Source organism: Rhinopithecus roxellana, chromosome 13, assembly GCF_007565055.1.
Source record: "Rhinopithecus roxellana isolate Shanxi Qingling chromosome 13, ASM756505v1, whole genome shotgun sequence".
NCBI lineage: Eukaryota > Metazoa > Chordata > Mammalia > Primates > Cercopithecidae > Rhinopithecus > Rhinopithecus roxellana.
In genome coordinates, this window is record NC_044561.1 from 83,567,326 (window position 1) to 83,586,993 (window position 19,668).

At 44.8% G+C, this 19,668-nt stretch overlaps 1 protein-coding gene across 4 annotated transcripts in view; it reads right to left on the minus strand.

Annotated features, from left to right (window-relative positions):
- SLC24A3 (solute carrier family 24 member 3) overlaps nt 1-19,668 on the minus strand; it is a 502,594-nt gene that overhangs the window by 39,700 nt on the left and 443,226 nt on the right. For 2 of the 4 annotated variants that reach the window (XM_030915170.1, XM_030915173.1), the window contains exons 8-12: nt 16,924-16,949; nt 8,963-9,016; nt 2,598-2,731; nt 616-666; nt 233-393 (exon numbers count right to left, since the gene is read on the minus strand). In XM_030915170.1, the coding sequence (XP_030771030.1) occupies nt 233-393; nt 616-666; nt 2,598-2,731; nt 8,963-9,016; nt 16,924-16,949 (426 nt within the window). The remainder of the gene's footprint in view (nt 1-232; nt 394-615; nt 667-2,597; nt 2,732-8,962; nt 9,017-16,923; nt 16,950-19,668) is intronic. The other 2 variants (XM_030915171.1, XM_030915172.1) reach the window with 2 other exon arrangements.

Sequence of the window (19,668 nt, forward strand, 5' to 3'; positions counted from 1 at the left end):
GAACAGAGGAGTTTTCTATATAAATGGGAATTAGTCCATGTCTCAACACGTGGAGGGAACAGCAAGGGCCAGATACACAGCTGGTCCAGGGAACTAAGATTGGGAAATGGCTGAGGGATGCTGTGGTGTTAAACTTTGAGTTAGGTGCTTCTTCTTTCAAACAAGAAACGTTCTCTCTTTCCCAGAGTTTCCCACCCCGTCCAGTGTCAGTGGACAGTGCTTTCCAAGGTACCTCATTGATCAACATGCGACTGGCCATGGAGAGCCGGGTCTTGGGGGGAAAGTGGCTGGTGATCATGATTCGAAGGCCAGCCTCAGAGAAGGAAAGTTGATGTGGGTAGGCCGACAGCAGCTCGTCCACCATGATCACTGATGCTTTGCGGTGGAAATTTGCTAGGGAAATGGAAAACATAAGGTAAAATAACATTGAGGCCAGGAGCAGGAAAGAGGCATTCATTTCTTCTTCCTTCCCTTCCTTTCTCTTCCTCCCTTCTTTCCTCCCATGCATTCGCCCATCCATCCATCCATCCATTCTTCATCCACTCTTCTTTCCGTATTTCTTCCTTCCTTCCACCGATCAATCCATTCATTCTTCTTTCCCTCCATTCAACTCACCTATCCACCCATCCATCCACTCTTCTTTCCTTATTCCTTCTTTCCTTCCTTCTTTCCATTCATCCAGCCAGCCAGGAAGGGTTGCAGTGAGCAAATTTTGAACAAGAGTCAAAATCTCCTTTCCATGGGTGTTAACGTTAAATCTTTTGAAAGGACTTGAAACAATTTAAGCATCATTCATTGACACGGTAAGAATTAATGATACCATAAGAGAATTCCTCCTTGTCCACAAAGGATTCTTTTCCCACCACTCAGATCTGGGGCACAGAGAAGACTCTAAGAACTTTCTACCCTATACGCCCTTCAAATGTCAGCAATATTCATACTGAGCTGTTAAATGCTACTGGATTGACGTTAGTGCAGTTCTGCACTGGGGGACATGGTGGTGAAATGTACACATTCCCTCAGTGCAGTCCATGAGCAGAGCTGACAAGGGGTTGGTGAGTTGTTCATGTTACAGAGAAACGAGGTCAGAAGGGTGCTTGGGACAAATCCTGTGTGATAACTCACCAGAAGGCCTAAAAAAATGTTGCACGAAGGGTCCAGCTCCCTCTCTGTGAATGAGCAGTATATGCACACAGCTCAAGGGTACTTGGCTGCAGCCTCTTGTAGTACTAGCTCCTGTTTTCCAAGCCACTAAAGCATGAAGGGATCTCTGGAAACACTGGCTAATCCTAGGTAGCTCTCTTTGGCATATTCCTTTTATGATTATAAACTACCCAGAAGAAAATAAACTCAATAAAATCCTCATGTGAAATGGTACTAAATCACTTAAGTCATTTGTTAAACATATGTATAATCATTCATAAAAATATATCAAATATTTAATTTTGAAAATCTAATAATGATGCAGTGATGTCAGAGATATATTCGAAAATAACCCATAGATGTATTTGAAAATAACCTTTCTAATTTCTTTTTTTTTTCCTTCCTGCAAAGCAACCATATGGGAACAAGAAAAAATAAACTCTTACATTTCAAGAGAAAAGTTTAAAAAGTTAAATAAAAAACACATTCCAGGCAAAATTCAAGGATAATTTTCTGAGTTCCTCTAAGAAAAAATATTATATATTTGAGAGCGTCATATTATTTCCCTTAGTATCTCAGCTGTTTTGTAAGACTCGACTGAACATAAGAATTACTTTGAAGGGGAAGGTACTTTTCTATTTCTATTTGCAGCTTGAAAACTGAGTTAGTGTAGCCTTAAAGTGAATTTGGATCTAGTAATACACTAATAACACCTGTCATTTATAGAGCATTGCACTAAACTCTTATACATATTTATCTGCTTTGCTTATCACAAAAATGATTCTCATATTTCAGAAGAGAAAATTGAGGCTTAAGAGGTTATATAACCCGCTTCATGGTCACACAGCCAAAATAGGACAGAACCGGTATCTCAGAACCTAGGATCCCCTTTCCTTTGCCATCCTGTTCTCTGCAGCACTCCCAGCAAATGTGTTGCCTGGAAATTTCCAGGGGGCTTTTTGAGCTCCAAGGGGCTTACCAGGTATGAGATGGCTCCATGACATTGTAGTGAAAGGGAGGGTTGGAGGACTGGAAACTTCTGCTCCATCTTGGGGCAGGGAGTGTCCTCTCAAGGCCAGCTGGGACTCCCCATGTGTGGCTCTGACAGTGGGCAGATGGGCTCATATTCTAGCACTTTCTTCTCGCACACAGTATCCCCTTGGTTACCTTTCTTTTCTTTTCTTTTTTTTTGAGATAGGGTGTGGCTCTGTTGTCCTGACTGGACTGCAGTAGAGCAATCTCGGCTCCCTGCAACCTCTGCCTCCTGAGTTCAAGTGATTCTCATGCCTCGGCCTCTCATGCAGCTTGGATTACAGGCTTGGGCCACCACTCCCGGTTAATTTTGTTGTATTTTTAGTAAATATGGGGTTTTGCCATGTTGGCCAGGCTGCTCTTGAATTCCTGGCCTCAAGTGATCCTGCTGCCTTGGCCCCCACAGTGCTCTCCTTGGTTACCTTTCTTAAGTAGCACCACAGTTGCGTCGCAGTTGCTGCTGTCATCAATTTCAGCATTGTTGGCCAATCCGTTGACCATGTTCCCGGCACCTTTTGTCCTCCTCTCAAAGCACTGATGTATGCAAGCGTTATATCTGAGCAAAGTAACAAGTGGGCAGAGTCCATCAGTGTTTGCCATTCTCCCATGTCTCAGCTCCCACCGAGTGCTCCTGGGAGCTCTCCCAGTCTGCGCGTACAGTCCCCAGGGCTCAAGTTGTTATTGTTCTAATTTTCTCAACCCATTCCCCCTTAGAATATACAACCTGTCCCATTTCCCAATTTATGAACAAATGGTAGGTGAAAAGAAAACCACCATTATAGAAATAAACCAGATCACATTGCTTACTTTGCAACCTCTTTCATGCCAGTGGAGGCCTCTCTGGGATTGAGCTCCCCTTCTCAGTCTGCACATGGAAGGATTGTGCTAAGACTCAGTGGGATGGTCAAGGTCTACCTCCTCTGGGTCACATCTCCAGGGCCTTTGTAATCAGGGACCAGTTTTTGGAAGAAGGAGAAGCTGCCTCATCCACACCACTCCCCAGGAGCAGTGGCTGTGTGTCACGGTCTATGTGCTACAGGTCGGTTGGCCATCTAGGTCTCTATGTCTTCGGTTTCCTGAGGTCACGGATTGGGATTCTGTAAATTTCTATGACTATAGTGCCTAAGTTCCAGATCCAGTGGGCCCTTGGCTTTATGAAAACTTCTAGGCTAGGATCCTCCAGATTGATCAAGTGAATACATTGTGCAGTGTTCCTTACATGCCCCAGCAGGCTCAGGTGGGAAGGGAAGAAGTTTGCACAAGTTCCAAGGATGGTTTTTTGCGAGTAAATGTTCCAGTCTCCCTAGCTTTAGTATGAGAAGATTCCCACAGAGGAATTCTAGAAAACTCATAAAAACTCATGGGCAAAGACAGCCAGGGACAGTTTCCAGGTCACAGAAGGCTGCTATTGCTTTTTCCCACTCCATCGTTTACTGGCCATGGGACAGCTCACTGGGGGCCTCCAGTTTGACCTCCAGCCTCCCATAGGAATGGCAGCTAGGCATGGTGACCTTAAGTTGACAGCTGGAAGGCCACTCAACCTGGCCGTGGGACAGCTCACTGGGGACCTCCAGTTTGACCTCCAGCCTCCCATAGGAATGGCAGCTAAGCATGGTGACCCTAAGTTGCCAGCTGGAAGGTCACTCAACCTATGTTTCTCTTCCCCTCCTCATCTCTTTCGCTGCTACAAACATGAAGCTCTCTGAGTTCCCTCCCAGCTATCTCCCTTGCGCCTGATTCTTCAGTGGGGGCAGCTCTAGGGTGGCTGGCTTATGGCAACAAGACCTCAGAGAGACGAAGAGGCCCTCTGTAGCTGGACCGTCTCATCCATGAGTTCTTTCCTATACTCTCTAGGAATATGCAGTTACTACATTGCATAAGAGAGAACAGAAAACTAGTCAAAGTGACGGGTGCCATTTGTAGTTTATAAGACACGAAGCATAGAATTAGAACAGCACTATTTCGCAACCCAAATGAAATAATGGATCCAGATACTGAGCACTGATGGCTGCCAACATTACAGAGAGAGAAAGGCAGACGTCGCCATGCTTCCTGATGATGGAACTCACCACCACTTGAGACATAGTCTAGCCCGAATCAGATCAATTACAGACATACAGGAAACACAGAGGCCAAGGGAACAGACTGCACCACAGCATGGGATATAATCAACACTTTTCAACTGTGGGCAACTCTGCAGAGCAAACAGCCAAACTTCATCAAAGAACAAAGTGCAAGGAAAATGCACACAGACATGCACATACAGACACACAGAGACACACAGACACAGAGACACACAGACACACAAAGAGACACACACACAGACACACACAGACACAGAGACACACACAGACACACACACACACACCCCAAACACACAGACACAGACACACACACAGACACACACAGATGCACAGAGACACACACACACACAGACACACACAGACACATACACAGACACAGAGGCCAAGGGAACAGACTGTGCCACATCATGGGATGTAATCAACACTTTCCAACCCTGGGCAACTCTGCAGAGCAAACAGCCAAACTTCATTAAAGAACAAAGTGCAAGGAAAATGCACACACACACACATGCACACACACATATGCACACACACATATATGCACACACACACAGACACAGCAACCAGTCAAGGGCCACCAATTCTAATGAGTGGAATTTATTTGAATTCTCATCTTTTAAAAATTTATGATATTCATGAAACTAAAAGAAAACAATCAAAAAGACATTTGTGAGGCCACTGAAAATTTGAACACTGGGTATTTTATGACATTAAGGAATTAGTATTAATTTTAGGTGTGATGATAATGTTGTGGTTATGTTACAGAAAACAGTCCTTTTGGAATCCTAAAAGAGTATCCAGCTATGTCTAGAGAAGTCCAGATGTATACTGGAATTTTTGTGGATGAACTAGTATGATGTCTGGGACTTCAAAATTATAGAAGAAAAGGGAAGTGAATATAGTGCGGATGGGGCAACTGTGGGTTGATGGTTTCTGGGGCTGGTGATGAGTGCATGGGGTTCATCATACTATTCTGTTGACTCTTGTGTATATTCAAAATTCTCATTAGTGAAAAGACCTCCACACTTTATAGACTCAACAAGGATGCCTTGCCCCACAGAGCGACAGGGAAAGAGGCAGTGTTTCTGTCATCTTGACTTAGAATCCATTTCCCTGAAAGAAATATTGACTTGCATAAAGGTTTGCTTTTTTTTTTTTTTTTTTTTTTTTGGAAACAGGGTCTTGCTATGCTGCTGAGGTTAGTCTCAAACTCCTGGCCTTGAGCAATCCTCTCACTCTGGCTTCCTGAATAGTTGGGATCATAGGCATGCACCACAGTGCCCAGTGATTAGGTTTTGCTTTTAAAGTACAAAAGCAAACCCATGTATTATACATTTATCAGGGTTTAGAGAACAGGATAATAATACTATATAGTGAGGACTTTCTTGAAACTGGATGCAGAGTTAAACTAAGCTTATCTTAGCTTGACAGCTTAACTAAGCTGTCGCATTCCGTTCTCATGGAATATATATAATAATAGTAGAAATTATTATTAATCTTTTTTTGCAGAAGAGGAAACTGAGATTCAAGATGGCTGAATAACTTGGCTGAGGTCCCACGGCTGTCAGTGGCGGGGGGCTCCGCTGTCAGGGCTGAATGTGAGGCACTGGTTCTTAACCACCAGCACACGTAACCCATCTAGGGAACAAATCCCAGAGCGGTGACCTGGGATGTACAGAAATCAATCCTTGACAAGACCAGGCATGCTTCATGCTCCCTGAAGGTTTCTACCAACCTGGACAATCTGAAATTGCTTTCTGACCTTCAGATAGAACGTTTAAAGTCATTTAAAAACTCTCCACCTAGGAGGCAGCTGACGATTTTAATATATGCTGTTTTTTTTTAACTACTGTTGCTGTTTTATATTTTTAATTGAATGTTTTAAATTTTGTGCTTGCACCCTGAAGCTATTTTATTGTGAAGCATGCAATTTTATAAATCAGATTTGATAAAACCCAATGATTAAAGCCTCTGATTGCAGAGGGGGATGGCTAAAGAGCAGAGATTTCAATTTAGAACTTAGGACCAGAATTTATGCAGAAAATTTCATGAGCACAGTAGCTTCCATTCCCGGTTTTGTTTGTATCCTGCTGGTTTGAACAGCTGGAATGTTGGTAAAAGTGAGGCATCAGCAGAAACACACCTCATTAGCTTCCACATTTGGTATGGTTTGGGGAAGAGGAGAGGATGTGTTCGCTGTTCTATCTTATTGTCCACGTGTTCCGCCAGCAACTCATGGGCTTCAGGTGGCTTAGAAAGGGGAGCAGGGGCCATAGGATGCATGACAGCAAAATTCCTCAACTCTCCTTCCCTCTGGTCACATCTGTTTTTGAAGAATAGTTAACTCTGTGAAGCCCCTAGTGAATTCATTTTGAAACATACTTTCATGAAAATTAAGATTCAAGACCCAAGATTAATGTTGGGCATAGAGCAGACACTATACAGCGATTCTTCCAGAATAATCAACTAATCCACTTTTGGGAGCTCACTCAGACCCTCAAAATGTTAAAAAATTGGAACAATGCACTAGGAAACAACAAAGGAAGATGTGTGAGTACACACACAGACAGCAGTTTGAGGCTTCCCCACTTGGCACTGATTTGCTATATAGCTTTGCTGTTTGAGGCAAAGAGGCATAAGATGGGTGCTCTGATCTTTAAAGGCTTTTCCTTCAGGGGCTGGAAACTGGAAAGGCTTTGGGTCAACTCTGGCTTTCATGAGAGCTTATCTGTCGGTATGTGACTTCATGGTCACTAATGAAGAAACTTCTGGTTTCTTCATTAGTTACCTTATGGTACCAGGACATGTATGAGTGAGGTCCTACTCTAGGAATGCCCTTCTCCACTAAGCTCCAGATGTGCTTGCTCCTGTGATATTTGCCAATGTCCACACTGATTTCTCTCAACAAGTGTCCCAGTCACTGGTCACCAGAATTAACTTTTGTCAGGCCTCAACAATAAAAAACCTTAATGTGTCAGTTCCAGACTGCTACCTGATATGTCCAAACTGGCCATTGTTGATGGATTTCTACTTTCTTGCCCCTAGAGAAGGCAGTCACTCCTACAGCTACATATGCTGGGGAAACATGGGCTAATTTAGAGGAAAAGAAGCCACTCCCACAGGGGTGGGCAGCTGTAGCACAGAACATCTCTGCATTATTTATAATCTCCTCATCCCAGTGGTGCCTGGCAAAAACATCAACCAGCAGGCTCACAACCATGGTGCTTACATGGTACTTACAACTTAGAGCATGGGAAACATTGGCCACATAATTTTTTTTTTCCAACGAGATGGAGTCTCACTCTGTCACCCAGGCTGGCATGGTGGCGTGATCTCAGCTCACTGCAACCTCTGCCTCCTGGGTTCCAGAGATTCTCCTGCTTCCTCCCAAGTAGCTGGGATTACAGGCACACACCACCACACCTAGCTAATTTTTGTATTTTTAGTAAAGACGGGATTTCACCATGTTGGCCAAGTTGGTCACGAACTCCTGATTTCAAGTGATCTGCTCACCTTGGCCTCCCAAAGTGCTGAGATTACAGGCATGAGCCACTGCGCCTGGCAAATTCTTGATATAAATAAGCTACCCCAACTCCAGGAGGGAAAAGAACATATGACTTGGTGGTTTTAAAATATATCAACAGTTCTTTGATACTCTTACCTTCACTAGGTGATGCCAGCCCCTTGAGTGTGGACTGAACTTAGTGACTTGCTTCTAATAAACAGAATACGGTAGAAGTAATGGCATGTGACTTCTGGGATATTATAAAAGGTGTTGCAGGGCCCTTCTTGCTCTCTGCTTGAATCACTTGCTCTGGAGGAAGCCACTCAAGCAGCTCTAAGGAGGAGCCCACGTGGTGAGAAACTGAGCCCGCCAGTCAAGAGCCAGCATCACTTGAAGGCAGGTTCTCCCACACCTGTCCGGTACATGATGGCAGCTCTGGCTGACTTCTTACCTGCAACCTCATGAGAGACTCTGAGCTAGAACCTTGCAGTTAAGCTGCTCCCGGATTCCTAACTCTCAGATAATGTGTGAGATAATACATGTTTGTGCTTTTAAGCCATTAAGTTTTGGGATAGTTTGTTATGCAGCAGTGGATGACTAATACCACACAAATAATGGAAGTCCACAGATATTTGATCCATGATTTCAGTTGTCTCTTAACTAACTCTTCATCAGTTACCTCACAATAATTCCGTGCCAGGATATGTTTGATGAAGGTCCTACCCTAGGAATTCCTTCCACAAGCAAGCCCTAGATACTGGGTCTACACAGACCACTGGAGGCTGGCTCACGTTGGCTGCCACATTGAGTAGACTGGCAGCAGACTACCTTGCATCTTCCCTCACCCTCTATTGCAGTGTAACGTATTGAGTTGTATCTCCTTTGTGTTAAGAAAGAGAGTGAAGAAACCTCCCAGAGCTAGGCTGCCAGATCCTGAAGAGAGATTAGGGGTTCTAGAGAGTTCTCAAGTGAAACATTGAAGCTTTGAGTTTATCATTGTATATGGGCTGGAAGGGTGACTACAATTGATACTAATCAAAATTATAGTGACTCACAACAGTCTGGCAGGGAGCCAAGTGACTGTGATGATACACACTGAAAAACCAGTCAGATACCCACCCCAACCCTCTTCCCATGTCATCACATAATGTGGAATGCAAGGAACAGTTTTGGGAAAGAAATGAATAATTTTACTTACTTCATGATGACAATGTAGATAAGATACATCAGCACAAGGACTAAAGACTCCCACCTGCATGTAAACCAAGAACAGTTAAAGACAGTCATAGACATCTGTGAAACTCACCTGCCCCCTTTTAAAAGACACATTTGATGCAAACAGCCAGGATAGTAAGGAGAAGGCAGACGTCGCCAGTGATGGATACTTCCTGGTCTAGAGACATTCTCTATGCTGCATAAGGCTGTCAACCATCTTTCTCTTCTCTCCTCATCTAAAGGGAAAATGCCCCTTCCTCTCTGTTATTTGTCACTCAAAAGAGCTCTTCGAAAGCAACAAGCCTGTCATACATGTTGCTGAATATAGGTCAATATGTATACATCTGGCCTCAGCTTAATCATTCACTGAAACTATTCAGATATATTTACAAGGGGAAACTAAAATGAGAGGAATTGACGGGGGTGCCTGAGGGATTGTTGGATATACAGGAGCCAGGCCAAAAGGGTAGAAGGGAAGAGAGAGGCAGGCAGACAGACAGATGGAACCTGGGCAGGGAAGGTACCAGCCGAAGAGTAAGAAGGAATAAGTGGGAAGACATTCCACAGGAAGGAAGAAAAGAAAAACCTACTGGAATGCGCCTTGAGCCTCCAATAGTCTGAATACTTCTGTTTTCTTTATCTTAGTGGCTAACAACTAAAAACCAGGAACTTGTTTTCCCGGTTTCGCTTTAGCTACAGAATTAAATTGGCTCATTGAGGGAGTAATTTTGGCTTCAACGGTAGGTTACTGGAGAACGGTCGGATGAGGAAACTCCAGGTTATATCCATCCTTCCTTTTCTCTTTTCAAATTCCATGTCTAGAAGCTGATTCTAGAGAAATATTTGGTCAAATGTGAAAAGGATACATACACAAGGGTTTTTCTTGCAGCAGTGTTTATAAAAAAGTGAAAAGCTGGAAAGAGGCCAGATGGTTATAAAATGGGGCACTGGGTACATAAATGATAAGTATGTTCATCTATTCATTAAGAATGATTATGCAGCCTGGGCATGGTGACCCGCTCCTGTAATATCAGCACTTTGGGAAGCCGAGGGGAAAGGATCACTTAAGTCCCAAGTTCCAGAACAGTCTGAGCAACATAACAAGATCCAGTCTCCAGAAAAATAATTTAAAAATTAGCCAGGTGTGGTGGTGTGCCCCAGGAGTCTCAGCTACTTGGGGAGGCTGAGGCGGGAGGATTGCTTGAGCTCAGGAGATGAAGGCTGCATGCAGTGAGCTATGATCACACCACTGTACTGCAGCCTGGGTGACAGAGTAAAACCCTTTCTTCCTTGTCCCCTCCAAAACAAATTATGCAAAGACGTATGTATTTATTCTAGAAAGTGCTCAGGATGCACTATCGAGAGAGGAAATCAGGGTATCCAAGCCCTTTCAATTTCCGCCACATTTCTCAGCTTCTTGCGTAGCAAAACTTCTTAAAGGGCTGTGCACACTGCATTTCAGTGCCTCTCATTCAGCTGGCAAATTTCTGTAGCCTAACTTCCACACCCACCGATCTCTTGAATCTCCTGTCAAGGGCACCAGTGATTTCCATCCACACCAATCCAAGAATGAGTGGGTGGTTGTCCGTCATCCTGTTTCATTTCTTGGTAGCATCTGAAAGGAGATCATCTGCCCCACTTCATAAAACCCTCTCTTCTGACTTCTGAGAGGCCACACCCCTGGCTTCCTTCCTGCCCCCAGCTTCTCCTTCTCCATCTCCTTTGCCTCCTCCACTCCTTCAGTTCATCCTTTCATTATTAGGCCATCTTTATTGCCTATGTTTTCTCCCTAGGTGACCTCATCCTGACCGATTGCTATAAAAACCAAATACGTGATAATGACCCCCAATTTACACATCCACGCCACACCTCTCTCCAGCCCCAGATTCATATATCTGGCCTCTGCACCTGGGAGTCTAAACGTCTATCAGAACAGAATTCTTCATTCTTACTTCCTAGCCTCCTTAAAAAACAAAAACAAACCTGGGTTTTGTCATTTCAGTCAACTGTACCACTCCCTGCCCAGTCAAGCCCAGAATCTGGAAATCAATAAGGAGCACTCCCTTTTCCTCACTCCCATATTCATCGGACTCTGTGACTCAAGTATTTCATCAGTCATCGATTCTTTCCTCTCCACTGCGCCCTCCCTAGGTCATTTTCACTTCAACCTCTGAACTGGTTTCCTTGATACTATGGGAGCATGTCACTGTACTTCTTAAAATCTTTACTTACTTCCCAAAACGCTTAAGAAAAAATGGAAAGTTTCCTTTTACCTTGCAAATCCTGGCCTTTTCTTGTGTTTCCAAGTTGTCTTGTGTCCTGTAAGTGCCCCACCTCACTGGCCTTTCATTTGCACACAGCCATCTCCTTCCCTCTCCCAGAGCCTTTGCACTGAATGTTCCTTGGACCAGGAATACCTTTCTCTTCACTCCTTTGCTGGCCCCTTTTATCCTGCAGATACCAACTTTTAAATATCACCTCCTCCAAGCAATCTTCCCTGCCTGCCCCTGCCCGACTTTCTCTCACATGACCCTGTTTATGTTCTTTAAACCTCTAAGCAGTCTGTGATTATCTTGTTTATATATTTATTACTCATTTATTATCTAACACAAACCTGTTTCTAGCAGTCACTTGACACCACTCCTCACACCTGACACCTTCCCTGGTATCTGGTGTCTCATTTTCCAGAGATTTAAAATGCCGACAGCTGATTTCTCCCCATGCAGACACCCTCGGGTCTTGCCCACTCGCCTCTTCTCCCCAGCACAAAGCAACCCTCAGCTCATCTGTGCAGGTGACACTCCCTCCAAACATCAATTTTCGGTTGCAAAATGCCTCCAGTGGCCTGAACATGGTTCTTATCTCATCGAAACCAATGTACACGTAGCATACACTTCATGGTGAAAAGTAAGATTCATTCACAGCCCATTCATTTGGAAGGAACAGACTCCCAGGATCTGAAGGGGTGTCATGTTATTGCTTAGATGCATTTTAATAGATTCAGTGAGAAGTCACCAGAAAATGAATCAACTTTAATGAAATATTGTAGTCAGACTGAATTAAGTCCAGCACTTTCTAAACATGTCTATGTATGCTGTTCTAATTCTTTTAGATCTTTTCAATTTTTAACTCATCAAAAGCCCTTCTGTTGCAATATTCAAACCAGGTTCTCTTTGGCCATTTTGCAGAGATGCCTGTAGGATGAGATTCCTTGCTTTTGTTGACATTTCAAGTTTGCTCTGTTGGCATTCAGACACAGGACTCACCAGGCTTTCTCCCCAGTGAACCCAGTGGGCTCTAGGAGGCCTCTGTGCACCCCACCTACTGTTCCTTGTGCATTTTTGACCTGACTGAGTTTGGATCATCAAGCCTTGGCCTAATGCTCTTCAGGACCCCTTCCCCCCACCCCCTCTCCCCAGTGTGGTGAGCCTCTCCATGTGGCCCCATAGTTACACATCAAGGGTCTGCATCCCTCCAGCCTGAGAGAGCTCCAGGTCAGGCCAGCTCTGGTTTTGTATGACATGTTTCCCTGGTGTAGAGGAGGTGCTTAGGAAGCATCCAGACCTCGGAAGTCACTTAGCTTTCCTTGGTCCCCTTTCTCGCCCTTTCACCTAGGACGCTGTGCACCTTCTCCCCTTTCCTCCTGAGCACACCTCACCCGCTGTCCTCTGAGGATCCTGTTCTGTGGCTGATCTGGGTTTGTTTCTTCCCTCCCCAAGCTTCCATTTTGAATCATTTTCAATGGATCACTGATTCTCACCAAAGACAGTTCCTTCTCAGATGTGAGGACTGCTCCTCTCCTCACCTGGGTACACCATTTGCTCAGGTTTCCTGAGCACAGCCCTGAACAGCAAAAGCTGTTCTCCAGCCCCATCGGGAAGAGTTTCCAGGTTGCAATCCCACGGTCTCTTTTCTCTCCCAAAGTCACAGCTTTGGACTCAAAAGAAGAAACCAAACCATCGCCCTGCATTCTTTAGTTTTCTTGTTGGGTCTTCAGACTCCCTGGAGGCACATTCCAAATTCCTTCCAGCAATATTATGGGCTTTGCTCTGTGAGTCGAGCATACATCCTAATAGGTGGGCCTCTGACACTATTTTTTTCTTTTTTTTGAGACGGAGTCTTGCTCTGTCGCCCAGGCTGGAGTGCAATGGCACAATCTTGGCTCACAGCAACCTCCGCCTCCAGGGTTCACGCCATTCTCCTGCCTCAGCCTCCCAAGCAGCTGGGACTACAGGCATGCATCACCACACCTGCCTAATTTTTGTATTTTTAGTAGAGACGGGTTTTCACCATATTGGCCAGACTGGTCTCAAACTCCTAACCTCAAGTGATCCGCCTGCCTCAGCCTCCCAAAGAGCTGGGATTACAGGCTTGAGCCACCATGCCTGGCCGATGCTTCCTATTTCAATGTCTTTTAGCGCATAGGCACCTAACCGAAAAGTACTCACCACTGTTTCCCTGCCTTTTCCCTGCTAAGGGAACCCCAACCACTAGTTCGAGAAAGGATATGGAGCCCTTCTGACCTCAAAGAGGGTGCGCCTTGCCCCTAGGCCCTGAGGATGAATCATGATTGGTCTAAAGTGGTCATTCTAATCTCCCTGGCTGCTCAGTGGTCAAGGCAGACCCTGCAGTGACCAAAGACATGCAAGGTGGAAGTGTGCCAAAAAGAACAACAGTGCTCCCTTCTTCCTCCCTCCTGCCTTCAGGATGAACTTGGTGGCTGGGACTGCAGCAGCCATCTTGGGACCATTAAGCAAAGGTCAGGGGAAATGCAGAGCCATGGCACCACGTACATCCGGGGCATCGATATGTAAGAAAAATACACCACTATGTTTTCAATACGCTGTAGCTGGTTCTTCTAGTACCTGCTACTAAAATCATTCCTGACTAACTGTCAACTGCCATTTTTTGACTGAATGTGACTTCCTGCAGACGGCTGCTTCAGGAATGGTGAAATAATCTGAACTGTATGACAGGGGTCCTTTGTCCTGGTGTATTTGTATTTGACAAAGCTCACTTCCTCCTAAAGAGTACTGTAGTTTCAAAATAAACACAACTGAAATTTGTTTCCTTTTGCGGATTTTGGGGGTTGAACTGGTTACCTGCCTTGAAATGGCCATGCTGGAATGTTTTATAACAAGGAATGGAACTCTCTGTTAAAGGTATTTTCAAAATGTTACTGTGCTTTAATTGCACAGACCGAAGACTCTGATTTTAAAGAGAGAAATCAGCACCTAGACGTACCATTTCAGCAAAATGAATGGTCATGATTGGCTTGGTAAGAAGATAGAAGAAGTGAACAGTAAAAAATTCTTAAACTTCCATATATTTTTCATCTACTAAATGAGAAGTTGAAATCCCTGGGAGTCCGAAGGTAGATAAGGGCCAGTGGCACAGACTTTAATTTCTCAGCCTCACTCATGTGCAAAATGCTCTTCATCAGCCCATGTGTGTAATAACAAGTTACACGACAGGCCAGTGCTCTGGGAAGAATGGCGCTCTGGTGCCACCAAGGCCTCCCAGGCCAGTTCTTCCCTGGAATCCACAACTGTGCATGACTTATGATTCCAACACCCCCCAGATAGATCAAGACACTCCTGGGGATTCGCAACTCATGTATCCATGGCCCTCCCAGCCTCTCACTCCTAACTGGATGTGAGGGAGCCTCAATGCTCAGGGCAAGGGCTCTGATGACTTGTGCCTTCCAGAATCTAGACCCATCTGCTGCAGGCTTGGGCACCTACCCTAGGATGGGGTTACCTAACATCACTGGAAAAGTCTTAGGAATGAAGATGAAATAGACACTCCTTTCCTTGCTCCAAACCATCTGAACTATCCCGAGATGCTTTGAGGATATGGAGTGAAATGGGCTGATGGTGAAGCCTGCTTTCTTCACTTGCCACGGCTTTCATACAGCAATGCCACGGGGGTAGTAGAAAAGACAGCTCCCTCCAAGGCTGACAGCAAATCATCCTGGGTAGCCTTTCCTAACATGTTTCTGCACAACAGCAGCACACACATTTCTGAGATCAACTGTGATCACAACTTGTTTGTCTTTTGGGGAGTGTCATTAGCAAAGACTAGCAACACTGAGCAATGCTGAAGCACCTACTGTTTGCTAAGGCAGAGCAGTGGTTGTGCTAACTATGCCATCGGCTTCTGGAAGTTTTCTTGTGCGGTGCTTTATCCCCAAGGACATGGGGGAAAAATACTCCACACTGCATTTGGCAGCCACCTCCAGGATGATATAACAAGGAGGCTCCCTGATCTGGGGTGCTCCTGGGGAGGTCAATTCCTTTCAGCCTATTGGTCACGATCATTCAAAGAAGATCTCCTTCTTATTTTCTCCTAGCTGTCTCTCCTCCTCTTCCTTCTTGCACAGAGGACAGAGAGTTAGCAAAAGTATCTTAATACCCTGACATAGCACGTAACATGTATTATCAATGTGATGGGTTCTCCACCTCCCCCTAATCCTGAAAATCAGAGATGTCCTCAGACACAGAGAGGCTCACTCCAACAAAAGAGTTAGCAGTCATTTTGCAGAAAGTGAAGCCTGGTGGACTCTACTTTTTCTGGCTTATTCCTAGCTTTCAATAATAGGGAAATTTTCTACCTACGTGTATTCCTAAGATGTTATTTCACATTGGTTACCTCTGTAGATCAAATAGTAGAAAATATGCAACAAAAATGCACAATACACTCAACTTCCATTTCCATTTAAAACATGTTTGACTTGCTCAGAACCCATCTCAAAAACGGGGATTTGAACGGTTGGCCCAAATGAAAATGTCTTCTCATATATTTAATTTGGGCAAGAGTTTCTATCTATCAAAATAAAAAATCCCCAACAACACCAATTTTCAGAGCTCTAAGATCTTTTGAAAGTCAGAAGGAACTTTAATGGGTTAATGGTCACTGAAGTGCCTGGGTCCTAATTCTTAAAATAAACATGGGATTGGAAACATGGAGCTTGGTTTGGACACAATTTTAAAAGATCAGTCAAATCTTTTTTTTATTTGAGACGGAGTCTTGCTCTGTTGCCCAGGCTGGAGTGCAGTGGCGTGATCTCGGCTCACTGCAAGCTCCACGTCCCCGGTTCACGCCATTCTCCTGCCTCAGCCTCCGGAGTAGCTGGGACCACAGGCGCCCACCACCACGCCCGGCTAATTTTTCTTGTATTTTTAGTAGAGATGGGGTTTCGCCGTGTAAGCCAGGAAGGTCTCGATCTCCTGACCTCGTGATCTGCCTGCCTCGGCCTCTTGAGTAGTGTTGGAATTATAGGCGTGAGCCACCGCACCAGGCCTTTCTTTTCTTTCTTTCTTTCTTTTTTTTTTTTTTGAGATGGAGTCTCGCTCTGTCCCCCAGGCTGGAGTGCAGTGGCACGATCTCGGCTCACTGCAAGCTCCGCCTCCCGGGTTCACACCATTCTCCTGCCTCAGCCTCTTGAGTAGCTGGGGCTATAGGCACCCGCCAGCGCATCTGGCTAATTTTTTGTATTTTTGGTTTCACCGTGTTAGCCAGGATGATCTCGATCTCCTGACCTCATGATCCACCCGCCTGGGCCTCTCAAAGTGCTGGGATTACAGGCGTGAGCCACTGCACCGGGTCAAAAGATCAGTCAGATCTTCACTCCGCCCTAGCACATGGCTGACTGTAGAAAGACACAGCTAAGCCATGATGTCCAGACACAGGATGATAAAGACATTTAGATATTAGCATCTCAAATGGAACCCCGTCACTCTAGCCCAAGAGAAAAGGTCTTTACTCTGTGAAAATGAATTTAATTTCTCTCCTGGGGTGTGCAGAGGGTTCTCAGGAAATTCTCCTCATTATAAGCTGTCATGACATTTCCCTTTCTTTCTTGAATCCTAACTCTGGTCTTCAATTTATTTGGCTCTACAACACAACATTCGGAAATGAGAAGGGGGAAAAAGAGGTACTTACCAGGAAACTTTTTCATCATAAATGAACTGTGAAAAAATAAAAAGAATAGAAGATTAGACACACACACACACACACACACACACACACACACACACACACACACACCATACTCTTTAAGGCTGCACACAGTGTCCACCTTGTTCCTGGCATGGTATAATCAGGACTGGGTTGTCCTGAGACCTGGAGTCCCTGTGAGTAAACTCCCCTCTGTACTGGTTTTGCCTTTGGCCAGTGTTAGTGGAAGGAGGTGCTGGCAGATCAGGGTGGCATGTGTGGAAAGGAGCAGCCTCAGGTAATTCCCTTCTTCCTGCAATTTCTGTACAACATCAGAGTGACAGGGAAGTGTGACTAACCTGCTTTGTAAAGCAAGGCTCATTGTAGAATCTTAGATCTGCAAGGGGATGTAGGAGCTCAGCAGATACTTCCAAATATTAGTCTCTGTAAGATTTCTGCATGTCTGTGCATCTTCAGTTTTTATGTAAGTGCTTGGACTTCTATGGGCTCAATTTTTTCTTTTAATAGATTTTTTTTGGTTTCCTTAAAATAATTTATTTTCAAAGGAAACTTCACATCACAACCAGAAGTAGGGGATCAACACCCCTTGCCATCGCCCTGAAAAATAAGTGCAATAACAACAAATGGTGTTTGCAAATCCCAGTTGGACACTGTTGGCTGCCCAAGCCCTGGGTACGGTCTGCCCTGTCAGTAAGGAAGATTGTTAGGGGTCAGAAGCAGTCAAAGGCACACTGGCATCCCACTGAGGTTTACTCACCAGTTGGGACTTGAAAGAGAATACAGAGAGAATACACGGCAGGATTTAATCTACTTAAGTCCCGGTCTGCATGCCATCTAAAATCATTTCCCACCTTGTGGGGTGGAGGTGGGGAATCTAGTGTAATCCTTTGATTATACAGGGAAACCGAGTCACAGAGAACATAAATAATTTTCCTGGGGTTGCTCCATCTGCTGCAGAATTGGCTCGAAAACTCAGCCCCAGCTCCGAATTTGGTTTCCTTTTCAGGACACATATGGCTAATGACATGTTGCCGAAACCGAATGAGTACACCTGTATCTCATAGAAGCAGGAGGCTGAGGACATGGTTCGTAGCTCTTTCTTCCCACACTCCTGAAGGACGACTGCTTTGAGTATGGTCGTCTCAGAGTGGCCTTTCCTTTAGAGGCAGCAGCCCTCTGCAGACTGAAGCAGACACTTGCAGGACATTCTGGGTGTCAACCGCCATCACAGCTTGGAGATGGGAAACTCAGTTAACAAAGTGGGCATGGCATCAGCCCTCAGCCAGGGCAGTAACCATCAGCTGGGTAGAGACGTAGAGAACACCTTAGGGCACAGATCACGAAGCGCATAAAAGGAACTCTTTCCAATTATCTTGAAGGTCAAAATGAGGATGAGGAGGAAGGAGCTGTGCTCATTTGTAACTCATTCTTCCTAACAAGCCATTGGATACGTGGGCTTCATCATTTTTGTTACTTTCATCTTTGTTATCAGGTTCAACAAACTGACATTGGGATGACAATGTCAAACTAGAATGGTCAGAGAATTAAAGAAATATAGGCAACAATCTCATAATCCACGTTGAATGGCATGGAAGCCATCTCCTAGAAGGCACTGACAGCTCTTTTGTATAACCCCCTTTCTTTTTATGAAAAAAGATTGTTGTCAAAAAATCATGGAGCAGATCAAATTATTTAAGATAGAAAACATTTTCTATTAATTGAAGTTAATTCAATATCAGTCCTCGCAGCAGGCTGGAACAATCAATTTGTAGCCACTTAAGAGAACAGAAGATATTGAGAAAGAGTTTATTAGACCAGGCCAGTTTAATTTTCTTCTATCGGGGAAGGCAGGCAATACCGTAGAATATGAAAGCAGCTTTCAGAAAGCCCTGATTCTGTGTGATCCTCCCCATAGCTGGGGCACAGATTCTGCAAAGGAAAAGCTTGGAGATCACTCACCCTGGAAGAAAGTGATCTTCCTGTCTGCTAGCAGTCAGCCATGAGATTCATAGGACTTTAGCTACTCATCATTTCAATGATCATAGCAAAGAAAAAATGAGATTGGGCTTAGTTGTATGAGGGACCCCAAATAGGCACACAACAATCAGAGAAACAGAGAAACAGTGGGTGAGATTGGACAAAACGGGTGAGACTGGACAAAATATGCTGTTAAGGCCAGAGCTTCATGACCCTGGAGTCAAGAGAATGGTTGTGGCTTGAGGAGCTGTGGTTGGGGATATGGTTCAGGGAGGCAGACAGGGAAAGAGAAATGCAGGTGATCTCACTACAAGTACTAACTAATGGTGGAGATCTGGAAACATGCAAATAACTGATACAGTTTCCCCTTTAATCTCTGCCTGGTGTGAAGATGCCCCATCACTCAGAATGCATAAGTATAGAGGAGGAGAAGGAGGAGGAGGAGGAGGCGGAGGAGGAGGAGGAGGAGGGGGAGGCCTCCACAAAGCCAGGTCTTCTTTACCCTGTGCCTGACGGCAAACATCATTCTGGTTTATCCCTCTCCTTTAAGAGGATTGTGCGGAGGAATGAGAGGACTTAGAAAAGAACAACGAAATGAACAAAAGGGACTAGAAGATCTAAATTGGCTTGTCACAGTGGCTCATGCCTGTAATCCTAGCACCTTGGGAGATCAAGGTGGGAGAATCACTTGAACCAGGAGTTTGAGGCTGTAGTGAGCTATGATCTGACCACTGCATTCCAGCCTTGGGGAGA